The sequence below is a fragment of the Palaemon carinicauda genome, chromosome 42, assembly GCF_036898095.1.
Source record: "Palaemon carinicauda isolate YSFRI2023 chromosome 42, ASM3689809v2, whole genome shotgun sequence".
NCBI classification, from domain to species: Eukaryota; Metazoa; Arthropoda; class Malacostraca; order Decapoda; family Palaemonidae; genus Palaemon; species Palaemon carinicauda.
The window spans coordinates 15429252-15446577 of record NC_090766.1 but is presented as its reverse complement, the minus strand read 5'-3'; the positions used below and the strand labels follow the sequence as shown (position 1 = coordinate 15446577).

General features: G+C 35.3%; 1 protein-coding gene across 3 annotated transcripts in view; it reads left to right on the top strand.

Annotated features, from left to right (window-relative positions):
• Positions 1–17326, top strand: part of LOC137633224 (titin homolog) — an 83515-nt gene that overhangs the window by 38616 nt on the left and 27573 nt on the right. Inside the window, exons 5-11 of one of the 3 annotated variants that reach the window (XM_068365396.1) lie at positions 5304–5449; positions 5840–5887; positions 8513–8601; positions 8892–9037; positions 12363–12577; positions 15904–16125; positions 16429–16581. In XM_068365396.1, the coding sequence (XP_068221497.1) occupies positions 5304–5449; positions 5840–5887; positions 8513–8601; positions 8892–9037; positions 12363–12577; positions 15904–16125; positions 16429–16581 (1019 nt within the window). Of the gene's footprint in view, positions 1–5303; positions 5450–5839; positions 5888–8512; positions 8602–8885; positions 9038–12362; positions 12578–15903; positions 16126–16428; positions 16582–17326 lie in introns of all 3 variants that reach the window. The other 2 variants (XM_068365397.1, XM_068365395.1) reach the window with 2 other exon arrangements.

The following is a 17326-nucleotide window of genomic DNA, read 5'->3' as shown; positions in this document are numbered from 1 at the left end:
GCATGTTGGCAGCAGTCTTCCGTCACAGAGGCTTAGATCTTTCCAACAACAAAGATCTACAGGACCTCCTTAAGTCTTTTGAGACCTCGAAGGAGCGTGGGTTGGCCACACCAGGTTGGAACTTAGACGTGGTACTAAGATTCCTCATGTCAGAAAGGTTCGAACCACTTCAATCAGCCTCTTTTAAAGATCTCACTTTGAAGACCCTTTTCCTCGTCTGCTTGGCAACAGCTAAAAGAGTCAGTGAGATACACGCCTTCAGCAGGAACATTGGATTTACATCTGAAACGGCTACATGTTCCTTACAGCTTGGTTTTTTAGCCAAAAACGAACTTCCTTCTCGTCCTTGGCCCAAATCGTTCGATATTCCAAGCCTGTCTAATTTGGTTGGAAATGAACAAGAAAGAGTCCTATGCCCTGTAAGAGCTCTTAAGTACTATTTGAGACGTACCAAACCATTAAGAGGACAGTCAGAAGCTTTATGGTGCGCTATTAAGAAACCTTCTTTACCTATGTCAAAGATTGCAGTTTCTTATTATATCAGACTTTTGATTCGAGAAGCTCATTCCCATCTGAATGAGGAAGACCTTGCTTTGCTGAAGGTAAGGACACATGAAGTTAGAGCTGTCGCAACTTCAGTGGCCTTCAAACAAAACAGATCTCTGCAGAGTGTAATGGATGCAACCTATTGGAGAAGCAAGTCAGTGTTCGCATCATTTTACCTTAAAGATGTCCAGTCTCTTTACGAGAACTGCTACACCCTGGGACCATTCGTAGCAGCGAGTGCAGTAGTGGGTGAGGGCTCAACCACTACATTCCCATAATCCCATAACCTTTTTAATCTTTCTCTTGAAATGTTTTTATTGTTGTTTTTTGGGTTGTACGGAAGGCTAAGAAGCCTTTCGCATCCTGGTTGATTTGGCGGGTGGTCAAATTCTTTTCTTGAGAAGCGCCTAGATTAGAGGTTTTGATGAGGTCCTTTAGTATGGGTTGCAACCCTTCATACTTCAGCTCCTAGGAGTCGCTCAGCATCCTATGAGGATCGCGAGGCTCAGTAAGGAAGACGTACTTAAAAAGGCAGAGTAATTGTTCAAGTCGACTTCCTTACCAGGTACTTATTAATTTTATGTTTGTTATTTTGAATAACTGCTAAAATGAAATACAAAATACTTAGCTCTTAATGTTAACATATTGCTGGTCCCTACCCACCCCCCTGGGTGTGAATCAGCTATATGATCACCGGGTAAGTTTAATATTGAAAAATGTTATTTTCATTAGTAAAATAAATTTTTGAATATACTTACCCGGTGATCATAGATTAAAGGACCCTCCCTTCCTCCCCAATAGAGACCCAGTGGACCGAGGAGAAAATTGGTTCTTTGTTGACATTGGAGTACTTAGTACCTGCTCGACAGATGGCGCTGATGATGTACACCCCCACCTGTATAGCGATCGCTGGCGTAGTTTGTCCTTAGGTTTTTCTGTCGGGCAGCAGAGCTGACAGCTATATGATCACCGGGTAAGTATATTCAAAAATTTATTTTACTAATGAAAATAACATTTTAAGCTTTGGCAGTAATGCTAGTGTGGTAGAGCATATTTGTAATAGGATTCAATATGAAGCCTTCAAGATTACTTTTTTACCTTTTTTCGTAAGGGAAGGTCCTCAGTCTTCATGGTCTGATACTGCTCGGCTCTCTATCCAAGTTTTAACTAGGTCTTAGGTCTGGAATTTTTATGAGACACGCCAAGACTCATGAGAAGCTCCTGAGGAATTCATGCTGCATGGAGTTTGTTTTTAGTTCCCTGGTCTCTTGAGCAATCTACTTGCCATGACTAAATAAGTAAGAAATGGCATAACTTTGCCTGTGTTAAAAGTCATTCTGAAGGATAGAAGCTCTCTACCTTGGTTCAGGAGTTCATGGCTATGACCTAGAATCCAGCTGTTCACAACTTCAAGTCCTTCCTCTTCTCACTACAAGAATGACTAATGGGGACCAGGAGGACTTGCCTTCCCATACTTAAAGGATACTATGACTTCCTACACCAATTGAGAAGTAAGAAAAGGTCCTAGAACTGATTCCCCTCTGGCTTCATGGGACAATTAGATGTAGTTTTCCTGCTGATAAGGAGACAAAAATACCATAACAGATTTGAGTAGACAAAGTCATATTAGATGTCCCAGCTCTAGAGAAAAACCTGTCAGGGATGCAGCTCTTGCCTTCCCAGCTCTAGAAAAGAACCTGTCAGGGATGTCTTGCTTTCCAAGTTCTAGAGAAGAACCTGTCAGGGATGCATCTTTTGCATTCCCAGCTCTAGAGAAGAACCTGTCAGGAATGCAGCTCTTGCCTTTCCAGCTCTAGAAAAGAACCTGTCAAGAATGCAGCTCTTGCCTTTCCAGCTCTTGAGAAGAACCTATCGGGGACACAGCTCTTATCTTCCCAGCTCTAGAGAAGAACCTGTCAGGAATGCAGCTCTTAACTTCCCAGCTCTATAGAAGAACCTGTCAGGAATGTAGCTCTTGCCTTCCCAGCTCTAGAGAAGAACCTGTCAGGAATACAGCTCTTGCCTTCCAAGCTCTAAAGTAGAACCTGTCAAGTACGCAGCTCTTGCCTTCCCAGCTCTAGAGAAGAACCTGTCAGGAATGCAGCTCTTGCCTTCCCAGCTGTAGAGAAAACTGGTCAGGAATGCCACTCTTGCTTTCCTAGCTATAGAGAAGAACCTGTCAGACACAGCTCTTGCCTTCCCAGCTATAGAGAAGAACCTGTCAGACACAGCTCTTGCTTTCCCAGGTCTAGAGAAGAACCTGTAAGAGATGCAGCCCTGGCCTTCCCAGCTCTAGAGAAGACCCTGTTAGGGACACAGCTGTTTCCTTCCCACCTGTAGAGAAGACCCTGTTAGGGATGCAGCTCTCGCCTTCCCAGCTCTAGAGAAAAACCTATCAGGAATGTAGTTCTTGCCTTCCTAGCTCTAGAGAAGAACCTGTCAAACGCTGCTCTTGCCTTCCCAGCTCTAGAGAAGAACCTGTCAAGAATGCAACTCTTGCCTTCCTAGCTTTAGAGAAGAACCTGTCAAGAGACGCAGCTAGTAAAATAGCATATCTGCGAGCTGAAAAGGATATGCAATTAGGATCCAGGTGCGTTTCTTCACACCTGGTAAACGCTATAAATATCTCTGACTTCTTTTTATATAGGCAATATTTGATTCATGTGCATTAAGGCAATATTATTTGATACAAGGAAATTGCAAGCTTATAGTACAATATTTGCTATTGCATATTGGTTTCTCGTAAAAATAAATACATTCGTTCCTGAAATAAACCAAAAAGGCTTCAATGTCGTCTTGTATTTGTTGCAAGTTTGTTTTTTGATGTCCACAACAGGCCTTGTTTTGGTGTCCAGTAACTTACTGCGGGCATATGCTAAGAGTTTTTACACTATTACAGTACTTAGAAATTCAATAATGATGCTAAGAAAAGACCCATCTTCCATCTTTTTGATTTAAAAAAATATAATGGCTGGATGGTTAATATGGTCAAAAGCAGTGCCAAAATCAAGATCAATGAATTTCTGTATAGCATTGCAACTTGTTAGAAGGACATCACGTGGTCCACGGCCTTTGCGAAAATCAAACAGCAAAGTATTGAACGGATATTTATTTAGAGGCTTTGCCTAAAGATGTTAAGAAATTTTTGATAATATGGGAGTTATGGAAATGGGGCGGTAATCAGCAGGGCTAGAGCTACTACAAACACATTTACCAAATGGAATAACAATACCAATTCGCTAACAAGTGCCCAAAGATCTTCAACCAGCTAAGCTAATTTGCATAAAGTAATGGAAGATTTTAGGAGCCAAGAAATCAGCAATCGTTATAAATGGCAGCCTACCGTTTATGTTCCTGGGTGTATCTTTTATGGTTAAATTGTTTTCCTTTTCAGTTAAAACAAACTTTCAGAGCAGAAGCTCTTAGTAAAGTATACAGTAGTTATTCCATGTCAAATTTGATCTGGAACTTTTCCAATGATGGTGATCTCTTGTTTCTCGAAATAAGTATGTCTTCAATCATTATTGAACCAGGGTTTGTCCTTCACTCGGTATTTTAACATACGAGAAGTGTTACGCCTGTCAATTATGTTGACCAGATTTTCATTCAAGAGAGCAACATGCTAAAGCCCATTAAACAGTTTTGAATAATTCAAATAGAAAAATAACTCACAATACCATCCCTATCTGCTTGAGATTTTTCTTATGTATTTTACGAGAGTATTATATATCGGGGACAAGCAGCTCGGTCATAGTTACTATCAAAACCAAAGTATGATCATATGTCCAAACTGGGTGACTAACCTTGCTTTTTTTTATTACACCAGGGGGATCAGTTTACTGTATACTAGGTTCAAGTAGTTATGTGAGTAGCTTTACTTATGACTAACTAACAACTTGGTTCAGAAGCAAATTCCAAAGCTCTCAAGTCATGGCAATCGGTAGGAAAAAAAAGAATTTTACCTCTCCCTGTGGTGAGCGTTGAAATTACCAACAAGCACAAAAGAGCCCTTCATATTATCGTCTTGTATCTTATTCATAGTGGTAAGAAGATAATCGAAGATAGAATCACCTGAGTCTGGATTCCAATAGATGTAACTCACACTTTTTTATACCTACTACAAACTTATATAACCTGAATCTCATGAAATCCATATTCATAGGGCCTATGAGAAGCTGGGTACTCTGTCCTAATACACACCATCTTTACCCTTACCTAAGGAATGTCCTGTTAGGACATTAATGGGATTTCTAGACAAGGCAAATTGCATTAGAAAGGACGACCATAATTTATTATGTGGAGTTAGAATACCCAGTTGGCCCCTTTCCCCCCTTTCCAAGAATTCTATATCCTTTCTTATTTTTAGTAATGGGTTTGTGTAGGTGTTGACAAAATTACTGTATTATTAATTTTAGTAGGACCAAGGTAACTTTGAGTAAAAATAGATAGTCGCATTTTTCCCTTCATGAAAGTTATTTGAAATAAGTGGTAACAATACCTGCTAATGATACATTCATTGTATGCTTTTGTGAAATAAAGCCAACTTAAGCTGCCTTCATTTCACAACTATTGCATTTATCATTAATTTTAGAATAGGTAAACTATAATTTTTTATTTGTTTTCATAAAAGCACCAGGTAAATTGTACAGTTTTTGTAAGAAATTGGGGTTTATGAACCTGAAATTATTTTACAGTACAAAATTATTAGTGTTAATAGTAATGGGACAAATTTTTTATTTAGTTTTTATTTTATATAGCCCCAAGGCAAAGATCTGCACGAATAGCAAAGATTCGTGAGAAAGAAGAGGAAGAGAGAAGACAGTTAGAAGCTCTTCGCATGAAGCAACTTGCTGAAGAAAATAGACTGAAAGAATTGAAGCGAAAAGCAAGAGAGGAAAGAAGGGTAAGCATTGTTATTTATTATAGTATTTAAAGAATTATGATTTCATATAAATATCCAGATCTTATATATTTAATTTTCATAGTCTTTTTTTTTTAGGAATGATTTTGTTCATTAATATAGAAATATCAGAAATATCAAGATTCAGTCTGTGACATTGTATTGGTGGGTAGAAGTATGTTTTTTGTTTAGCCTTTATAATTTTTTACTTGATTTTGGGTACATGTATTTTAATTTTTTAAGACTGTTGTTAAAAATTACACTAGTTTAATGTGCCATATTGTACCTGCAGCATGTATTATTAAAATTTAACAATTCCTCATTCATATAGTTTTTACTTTGAGATAGATTATTTAAAGTAATTTTTCCGAAATTTTATATTTTCTTTTACAGGCTCAACGGGAAATTAAAAAGGGGAAACGTGAGAAGAAGGAAAAAAAGGTAAATATAAAGTTACATCCATTAAAACTATTCATTCTAAGTAAAATTGACTATGTTTCTGGTAGCAGTGATCAAGATTTTCCTTTTCCTTTTATTTCCAACTTAAAGCTGAAGTTCGATGTTTAAATTCTTGACATGTAATGATATAAGTATCACCATGATTGAAATTTCGTCGATTTAAAATTCATGAAAGCATAATTGTTGTGATACTTGCCGATAAAGGTTGTTAGTATCTAAACAAAATGCGTAATTAACCCTTTTACCCCCAAAGGACGTACTGGTACGTTTCACAAAAGCCATCCCTTTACCCCCATGGACGTACCGGTACGTCCTTGCAAAAAAATGCTATAAGAATTTATTTTTTCATATTTTTGATAATTTTTTGAGAAAATTCAGGCATTTTCCAAGAGAATGAGACCAACCTGACCTCTCTCTGACAAAAATTAAGGCTGTTAGAGCAATTTGAAAAAAATATACGGCAAAATGTGCTGGGAAAAAAATAACCCCTTGGGGGTTAAGGGTTGGAAATTTCCAAATACCCCGGGGGTAAAAGGGTTAAGGGAATGTGGAGAAACTCATAAACTAGAAACCCCATTTTTGAACAAATTATATTGTTACTAATAGGGAACATAGAAGATTGAACGTCTGCAATAGTTCAAAAATATGAGTGGTGTTGTTTGAGAATTTTGTATAAGTAAAGAATAATTTTCTAATGATGAATATTTACCCATTTAGAAAATCATACCATAGCCTAATAATGTCTTTAACAATCAAGCAATATTTTTTCTAGTGAATGCATTTTCTAAGGAATAATATTCTATTTGATATTAATAATTTTGTTTCAGTTATTCGTATCACCAAAAGGTAAAAAAATACTATCAACAGAAAGGAAGTGTTGTTCAGCTACCTCAAAAATATAAAAGTTATGCTATCTTTTTAGTTTTTCGTTGGGAATATTTTGTAATAACTCTTCACTGTAATAAGTTAAAAGTTAACATTTGTTTAAATTTTCAATCCTTGTTTGTATTTTTGCAATTACTTTTCATTTTTATGTTTAAAAATGTTTTCTCAGCATCTTGATATTTAACTAAAAATTATACGTAGAACACACAAATGGATCCAAAACATATGTACTGTACTGCAGTAGTGTCCCACCCCCATTCAGCCTTTGTGGTCTTTAAGTTAATTTTTCTCTTGCTGGTGAAAAGGAGAAGAGAATGATGACAAAATCAACAACTGAGTCTCTCTAAATCGAGGGATGGTGCAGGTTACACTTTATTCTTACTTTTCCTCCTGTCACTCTTTGAAAATCCTTTAACATAATGCTCAATAATGTTCCTTGACTGCATTGAGGTGCGCAGAGTGGTGTTATTTTAGTTTATTTGTATAAAAATAGCAAAATATCATAAAATAAACTTGAACTATCAGTAATACAGGGTCCGGCAATAAAACCTCCCCGGTTTGAGGAAGCCACCGCGTGAGTTGTAGTGGGGGTAGAGATGAGGAGGGGGTATTTATCCGTAGCGGCGTACGTGCCATGTTCAGTGTGCTCGGCGGTCCATGGAAATGTTAAGAGAGTTGTTCCCTGGACGTCTTGTTTCTTCAAGAGGAGACATTTCCTGGCCCCCAAGGTCACCCGACTTATCACCTTGTGATTTCTTTCTGTGGGGCTACCTAAAGGCTGAAGTGTACAAACATCGTCCCAGAACTCTGCAAGAACTAAAAGATGTCATTAGGCAGGAAGTGACAGCCATTCCAAGGGAAGTTACACGAAGAACTATGGACAACTTCAGGGAAAGACTTCGTGAATGTCTTAACAATGGGGGACATCATTTATCGGACATAATTTTCAAAATCAAGTAAAGTGTACTAAGTGATGTAAAATGGCATCAAATAGGCTATTCACAAATATAAGTAATTGTTCTGTATGTTTCTTATGCTTTTTGCAAAACCCTATTGAAATCAGGGAGGTTTTTTTTTGCCGGACCCCGTATATTGGGAGTAGATTCAATTAAAGTCAAATAACAATAATGTTGTAAAATATCTGTGAAAGGGGTAAAATAGCAGTACAGTATTAGAATTGAATGGTAATACAGAGGCTCAGCCTATTTAGCACGTTACGTAAAGGCTATTGTTAATATTTTAAACTGTAATGAATTAACAGGGTCAGACCCTGTAATTGAAGGAATGCACATGTTTTTCTATCTTTTCTTTATACTAATATTGAATATTGTAAGGCAAAAATCTTCAGATATTTTTAGTGGTTATAGTTGTAAAGGTAAAAGAAATTTCAGTATTTTTCTTTTCAAGAAAATTACCACAGAATTTGTATGTGTATTACATCCTTGTGAATGTTTTTCTAAATAAAAGTAATATTTGTAACCATAACAATGCAAAAATTATGAAACCTTTATACTTCATTATTCAATAGAATAAGAGAAATATTAATAGCTGAAGGGGCAAGTGCTTTAGAAATTACACTACTGTAATCGTCTCAAGACCTGATGCATGCATGTACTGTTACCTATTTGTTTAGTAGTTTGACTTTACTTTTTCTTTGAACTGATTAATTGTTCTTCATTGCAATTATTGATGAGATTTTATCTTTTTTTTTTTTTTGTTAAGGATAAAGAAAAGAAGAAGAAAAAAAAGAAGCGGGCCAAGAAAAAGACTGGTACTGGAGATCCTTGGGAAAATTCGTCATCATCGTCAAGGTAAAAGAGTTATCTTGAAGCTGTTTTTTTATATTGTAGATATATTTATTACTATTTAATGCACCTTTCAATTTTTTTAAATTGTGGCATTTCTTGTAGGATATTGACTAAATAAAAATTTATTTAGATGAATTTTTTTATGGTATAAATATCATTTTCAAATATAACTGAATGGATATTATCTGTATGGACAGGTAGTTACCGTATTTAATTAATCTTGCAACATTATCTCAGCTGAGACCCTCGGCCAAGCTTCACAGTGTTCTTTATTGTTTGTTTGTCAGTTCCAGTTCAGAAGAAGATGAAATTGAAGAAGAGGAGGAAGATGAAAATTTGGAGTTCAAAAGCGACCATGAATTTAGCCCTGAGTCGGACATAGAAGATGCCGATGCACAGCCCATCAGAAGGGCTCGAACTGCCAAAAAAGGTAAGAAAGGTAACATATCGTCCTGTAGGGTTTTGGCATGGTAGAGTAGTGTTTAAAATTGTAGATCTCTACCATCGACTCGCAAGAGATTGGAGATATTTTCAGAATTTTTTATCCGATGTTTTTGTCTTGATTCTCAAAACACTTTATATGAAGAGTCAAAGGCGACGTCTGACACAAAATCGATAAGATCACGTTTCCGGGCTTAATTATGGTAAAATGGGAACTTAAGTTCCGACTGAATGGTTTCTCCTGCCCAAGCATTTTAAGGCCAAGATTCCATGCATTCATTCGGATTATTTTTTTTCTGATCACCTGTTGGTGTTAACTGTGTTGCCAATGTTCTCATATGTTTGTTTACATTTAAAGTCTTTAAATTCATTACGTTTTTTATCCCCTTTCTATTATTTATTTATAAAATATATTTATAGTTTTGAAATCCAAAGAAGAGGTACAAAACTGAATATCGATGCTTCATGTTCTCTTATTTGTTACACAATGGTTAGATAAGCCTTGAACTGTATTTAAGAAAAATAAAATATTGTAATTCATATTATTTGTAGGTGACTCACAGGTCGAGTACATTACCTTATTGTGAAAATTAACATGTCTTAAACACTGTGCTGCTTTTATTTACAATTGTAGACAATTCTCGATGGACTGTCGTAGCATATTTTTATAATGTTTGACTGTAAACCTTTTTAGTATTCTTTCACAATAAAAGAGTAAATGCACCTCCTAATTATAGGAGGACTCCACTTGAAGGTGTTTCACCTTCTGTCATTCCCGACTTTATATCTCATCCCTAGATATTAGTGACTGTATGGTGGTTCCTATATTTCAAAGTAATGACGGAAAATTGATAAAAAACAAAATAAAAAAAATTTTTTCTATAAAATAAGAACACAAAAACCTATCAATCAAAAAGAAATCTATTAAATTGTTTTTTGAGCCTTCTCTGATCTTCAGTTGCTGCTTCTCCAAGAGCTTTGTTTAATCTACATTTACTTGTAAAGTTTTTAAAATCTTCATCATTTTACCATTCTCTTTCCTTTCACTAAAAACTAAACCTTTTGTAAAGGAAGAAATATTCTAGCGATAAGTGGTGAATGACAGGCCAGACTCTTGTCTTTTCAGTTTCTTTGTAGTCTCGGTATCAATAGGACATATAAATCTTAACTGTATATTATTAGTTTTTATTAGATTTATTGTATATTTTTCTCACTGGCACCCCTCCTCCAGCAGTGTGGGTGTCAGCAATATGAACTTCACGGGAGGTTCATGGAAATAAACAGAATTTTAATATCAAAATTTCTTATGTCTATTCTCACCTGATCTGCAAATACATGTCCACCCTCCTCTCCTCAGCCTTGTATCAAGAGGATAGGGATGATTTCAACTTTGAAACTAAAGTGATTAAGAGACTGACGCATCAGATTCTGGTTACCACTAGAAAGTTCCTTCCTATACTAAGGGCATGTGTTTATTGAAGAGAAAGAAAATGGGAAAATTTTAAAATTCTACAAATTTTATGAGTAAAGGTTGATTGAATCTAGTTACAGGAGAAGAGTCAAGATGAATATTATTATTATTTTTTGCTTAGCTACAACCCTAGTTGGAAAAGCAGGATGCTATAAGCTCAGGGGTTCCAAGAGGTAAAATAGCTCAGTGAGGAAAGGAAACGAAAAAAATAAAGTATTTTAAGAAGAGCAACAACATTAAAATAAATATCTCCTATATAAACTATAAAACTTAACAAAACAAGAGGAAGAGAATTAAGGTAAAATAGTGTGCCCGAGTGCACCCTCAAGCAAGAGAGGAGTGTTGAAATAAGAAATTCTATTATCAAAATTTTCTTTTGCCCTGGGTGAAAGAAAATTTAAATACATCCAAGTTTTTCATGATAATTTTGCCATTACTTCTGCACTGAATTTAGCCCATTGGCTAACCTTGTTTATTTCAGCTAGTTGTAAATTATGCTATTGAGAGATAAACTTAACCTTGTTTGTAGTTCATGTTGCCTTTGTCTATACTTTCAAATTGAAAGTATAGATTCAATACTTAAATGGTTTGTATTAGTTATAAGAATTAATATTTAGTAGCCTCTTAAGCATAAAAGAAAATTTGTGATGATAGGCCAACATACAAATATCATACAGTTGGTAAATGCCAACCTAACATTTTTGGCAAATTTACACTACTGTATTGGCATAACCAAACAGGTTTCCCCTTCATTAGATTAATGAGATTTTACTGTACTGTATAATGTATTCCTTGCCTTTACACAATTGTCCTCAAATTTTATTTCAAAGTGATAATCAACAGCCGCATTCAGAGATCCAATCAGATATTACAAAAACTGTACTGTACGGTATATGCATAATTCGTCAGCAGCTGTATATGAATTTTCTCAGCATATACTGTCTTTTTTAAGTTTACCCCTAAAATCTCAAAATTGGAAATACTTTTGTTACAGTCACCATCAAAAGTAGAGAAAGCATATCTTAGAATATTAAATTTGTATAATTCTTATGAATTATACTATGACCACATTTTCAGTACTGTACCATACTGTAGTCTTAATGATTTTTGTATTGATTTTGAACCTTTAAGAATTTGACGTAGAATATGTAAAGTAAAAAGGAAATTTTCGTTATACAATATAGATACTTTTCTTCTCTTTTCAATAACGAATTTACCTTTGTAGCCTAAGGAAAACTTCAGGAGATACAGGCTTTCAATTTTATTTAGCAGATATTGAGTCCTAGTACTTGGAAACAAATAGTTATGAATATATAAATCAGAATGAATGGAAAGCTATATTAGAGTAAAAAGTACTGTTAGGAAAGATTAATTCCCCAATTTCATAAAAAAAAAGGGCCAAAAGTTGATTTCATATAAAGATTTTACAAATATGACGTACAAAGTTGTGTAAAACAAGCACCAATGCTGATGGAGATGGTGAGTGAAAAAATAGTGCGAAAATATGTTCAAATTTGCCGGGACTGCACTGAACCTCTCTAGCCCCACTACTGAGCAAATTTAACATGTAAATCCTACACACTTCATCTCTCTATTTAAAGACTATTCTATAATTGATAATGTTTATCTCCAAACATCCTCCATATGTAGCCAAATCCTGTTTGATTTGCTATCTGTACATTCATCCTGCCTTATATTCACTTATTTCTATGAACATCCCATGATTTTCATATCGATTCTGTGGTAGCTTGGTTTTAGTATACAAATAGATTCTATTAGTAAAATTCCATCTTTTTCCATTGTAGTAATTCATAATTAATTATTTAATATTCAAGGCGATTTCTCATTGCAGTTGTAGGGAAAAGTGATATAGAGGAAGAGGAGGAAGAAGAAGAAGTGGAAGAGGAGGAGGAAGACCAGACGCAGTGCACCAAGTGTGGGCATGACGATCACCCGGAGACAATCTTATTATGCGATAGCTGTGATGCAGGGTGGCATCTCTCCTGCCTCCGACCGCCTTTACTTAGTGTTCCTGAAGGAGACTGGATTTGTCCAACCTGTGAACATGTTAGTGTTACTATTTTCTGTTGTTCTGTTCAGTACCGTCTCATAATTGGTGCTTTCAGCCATGCACAGGGTGTATCTATTGTAACAGTTTTATCTAAATCAAATTCAGATCCTGATGGCCTATAAATTTCTCTTCTGAGAGACTAGAAATAACTCTTATTCTAGAATCTGCAAAGAAAAGCATTTCATGAACGCTTCCTACTTTATTACTTACGAACAGCATTTCTTTAGTAAACCAACCTGCCAACTCTGTATTTAAAGATTTGCATCTATTATATTAATGATGGTTTCATTGCATGTATATGAAAATCAGGTTAGTATGGAAATAAGATTTTATATTAAAATTCTTGGTTCTATTGTTCTTTTGAATGCCATCTCATTATTGATGCATTCAATTTAAAGGTTTAAGGTTTAAAATCTGCTCATGAATGGCAGAGGTAAGGGACAGTGACATTGCCCCATCAAGCAGGACAATGCCTTAGAGACTGACCATATATACAGATGATCAGCGCCCAAGCCCCCTTTCCACCCACGCTAGTACCAAGGAGGGCCAGGCAATGGCTGCTGATGATACCAGTAGATAGACCTTTAAGCTTGCCCAAAGGAACTAACTGGTTTGAGAGGGGACTCGAACCCCAGTCTGGCAATTACCAGGCAAGGACTTAACCCTTTTACCCCAGGCTATTTGGAACTTTCCAACCCTTAACCCCCAGGCGGTTTTTTTTTTTCAAGCACATTTTGCAATATATATTTTGTAAATTGCTCTAACAGCCTTAATTTTCATCATAGAGAGGTCAGGTTGGTCTCATTCTTTTGGAAGATGCCTGAAGTTTCTCATAAAGTTATCAAAAATATGCAAAAAAAAAAGAAAAAATGTAAATAGCAGTTTTTTGCAAGGACGTACCAGTACGTCCATGGGGGTAAAGGGATGAGTTTTGTGAAACGTACCAGTACGTTCATTGGGGGTAAAAGGGTTAACCAAGAGACCACCACATAGTTTGTGTACTCAGTACAGTACTGAATGGTTGTTTCAGAGGTGTTATCAATGATTGAATGAAAATTTATACTTCATCTCAACCTTATCAATCATATATTACCTTATTCCATAGCTCAGAAATCCATGTTAATGGACTGGTGGTTGTCAAGATTCAGAATACTAAATTTATTATTTATAATCCTCTTTATCCTCACTTAGCAATTGTCAACATTGTCGGTTGCCAATGAGCAGCTTTAATTTTGTTAAAATCACTTTTTATCTTTCATATCATTATTGAACCCACTGTTGGTTTGTGTTCTTTATTCCAAAAAGAACAAAGTTGAGTATAGTAATATGTCATCTAGGTATTAATCACACACAATTGACCCATGTGTATTTGGTGCTTAACCCACACTACCCAATCAAAGAATAAAGGGAATGCAGGGCAACTATAAGTAATCTTACTTTTCCAAGTGTCCAATATGGAACCAATGAGGAATAACTAGAAGTTTGATAAACAAACCCTTGAAAGTAATGTTTTACAAAATATTAAGAGTTTTCAGTTTAACTAATTTTTTTGTTTTACATTTTTTTATACAAATAAGACCTGACAATTTTCATACAATAAAAAGAAATCCTTTGGGTCTAGTTTCGGCAAGTTAATGCCCTTGAAAAAGTAACTTGTTAATGCCCTTGAAAAAGTAACTTGATATTTTAGTCCTAGGGATTTGTCTCCCTCCATGTATGGTATGTACTGTACATGTAAATCAATATCTTATGATGAGGGAGGCTTTCTCTTTTCTCTATTTTTCATTAATCTTCTATTTTTAACAAATTTAACCAAATGAAAATTAGGAAAATTGGGAGCTTTTGAACTACCTGTAATCATGGATCTGCCCTTATGCAGATAGAGCATGTACATTAAAGGCCTCTCATTCACAAGCTGTAAAAGTAAGTTTTCTAAGTATCAATATTAAAGATTATGTTTGTAGGGGATTGTGAATAACAATTTTTATGCAATTTAGTAGGCGATGGGCAAATAGTTTATATATGAATAACTGATTTGATGATGCCTTGAGTGGTCTTGGCAGCCCTAGCTGCAATTACTTTATTGTCTTTGCCTTTACCTCTGTTCCGTGATGCAACTATGGAGTTATCCTCTAGTTACACATCTATTTATCTATGTGACATATCTTCAATATGGATTGTCAATTTCTTACACCTGGTCCTGTCTAGTTCTTAATAAATGGTCCAGTTTTTACATTCTCATTTACATTCTCCAGTAAGCTGTCCAGAAACTATTTTTCTATGCCGACTTCTTGCTCTTCTCCCCTCTATATTTCCCATAAGGCACAAAAGTTTGATCTTGTCTCTTATTATGTGTCCCAGAAATTTCATCTATCTCCTCCTTATCACTATTAGAAGTGATCTCTCTTAATTCACTCTTCTCAATACCTATTCATTTGTTACTCTTTCAGTCCATGGGATCTCCAACAGTCTTCTGTAAAACTACAATTCAGCTTTATTTATTTTATTTTTCAAGTTCTTGTTGCACATCAGCACTGCATAGCCTCCCTATCCCAGGTGCTTGGGCTCCCATAGGGGTTGGTGCTGTCTGTGCACTGGTGGCATTTGCCGAAAGCCTTATCCAATGTTTCTTCTGCCCTAGTTACGCTCATTTTTAAGCCTTCTACTACTACACCTCTTTATCCATTTGCTTTCTTCCATCTTGGTGCCCAACTGCTTAACATTTGCCTCATGTTACAATTTGGGGGTTTCCCCCCCAGTTGCTTTGGCCACTGAATTGACCCTCACCTTAGGGCACATGGTCTAAATTCATAAATCCGGTTCAGTCTAGTAGAATCAGTCTTTCATAAATCATCAAATTTTACATAGTAGCACTTCATGCTAGCTATTAGCTGTTGACTTACAGATTGACTAATTTCTATTTACACAACCTTATTTTGTACAGTGTGCTTCAAGATTTACTTAGATTATAGAATTAGTAGACTGGATTAACATTACTACCTTAATTTTAAATTTTTTAAGTGTCATTGACAATGTTATTTAGGAAGAAGTTTTGTTTGTCTCAAATTAGATGATGAATTTAGTGTGATGATACAAAACATCAAAATCATTCTGAGCTGATTTAGAGAACTGATGGGTGTATATATAGGAATGAATTATGTTTATATCATGAAGTATTGGAGTAAAATTTAATCCATCTTATATAATCAAAATTTGATAATTTAGATCTCTGTCTTGAACAGATTTTTTTTTTTTCATTTTTATTTCCAGGATGGTGTTGGTGGAACTACTTTATTACTGATGTATGCATTTTTACCTTTAGGTATTGCTGATAAAAAAATTGAAGGAAGTTTTAGAAAGATTTGATGAATGCCAGAAGAAGGCACACAACGAAGAGTTACGAAGACAACGTCTTGCGTATGTCAATGTGTCTCTAGACAACATCCTTCCTGAGGGTGGGAAGAAGAAGAAGAAGCGACGGTCAAAGGAAGACGGCGAAGAAGACGATGACGATGATGATTCAGGCTCTGACTCAGACTCTGATGTTAGTCATTGTTTTTTTTTTATTTGTAAAAAACAGATGATAAACTGGAAAATTATTTTTTTCTTTTTTTCATTTAGATATCAATTAGATATCTGATTGGTAAGACTTAAATTGGCTGATACCGTGTAATTTTCCACTAAGATTCAACAAAAGTAGTTATTATTATTGAAATTATTAGCATTAAATTTATTAAGATTATTAATGGTAATACATAAAGATCAGTCAAATATAATTTAAAGCTTTTAATAATAAATGTCATCACAGTTTTGGTTAAGTGTTAATGAATAATTACCACCATTTCAGGATTCTGATAGTGAAAGTGATGATGACAGTAGTGGGTCAAGTGATTCTTCAAGTGAATCGGATGCACCTCTTTACACCCTACGAGCTCGAAGTTCAAGGACACTAAAAGAGCAAGTGGAAGATTACGATGAATTGATTAATGAAGCCATCAGGGTAAGAGTTCTTCAAGTGCTGTTTTATTTGGGTGTCTATTGTTACTCTTTCTGCAGGCTTATAGTAAATAGAGCAATGTGTATTGTGTTGCTCCCCTTAGTATTGTTAGTTTTATAATTGGATGGCCATTTAGCTCTATAAATTTACTGTTGTTGATGTGTGACTAGTTCTATATTTTTCTATAAAACCCTCTTAAATTTTTCCAATTGTTGAAATACTTTTTTTAAATGTTGCCCAATCCACCCGAAATCATGAAAAAGCGTGGAAAATTACTTTACTTACTTACTTTGATGGCTGCTTTTCTGGTCCCATACAGCAGGGGAACCCCACTCTCTACAGGACCTCCACTGTCGTTTTACCTTGTTCGTTCAGAGTATTTAACGTTTCATATCGCTGATTGTTCATTTACTGTTAAATTGTCACTGTCAAAAGACTCATGAAATAAGAAAGTTTTCAGTTTCCTCTTGAAAGCCTTAATGTCTTCAATCATTTAGATGTTTCATGGGAGTTTATTATATAGTCTTGGGGCTGAATAGATTTGTTGCTAGGTGTGAAGAAACTACAAGGAAAGAATAAGTAAAAGGGAAAAAAGCTTTGGAACTCAGGCCAAAGGGTTAGAGCAAAAAGTCTCTATTATTGGTTTTTGTGCTTTGTATATGGCACTTTTAAGTCATACCATATGTGAGTCATCTTTAGAAGAGACAGTTTTGCTCAATTTGATAGGTTGTTTTGGAAAAATATAAAG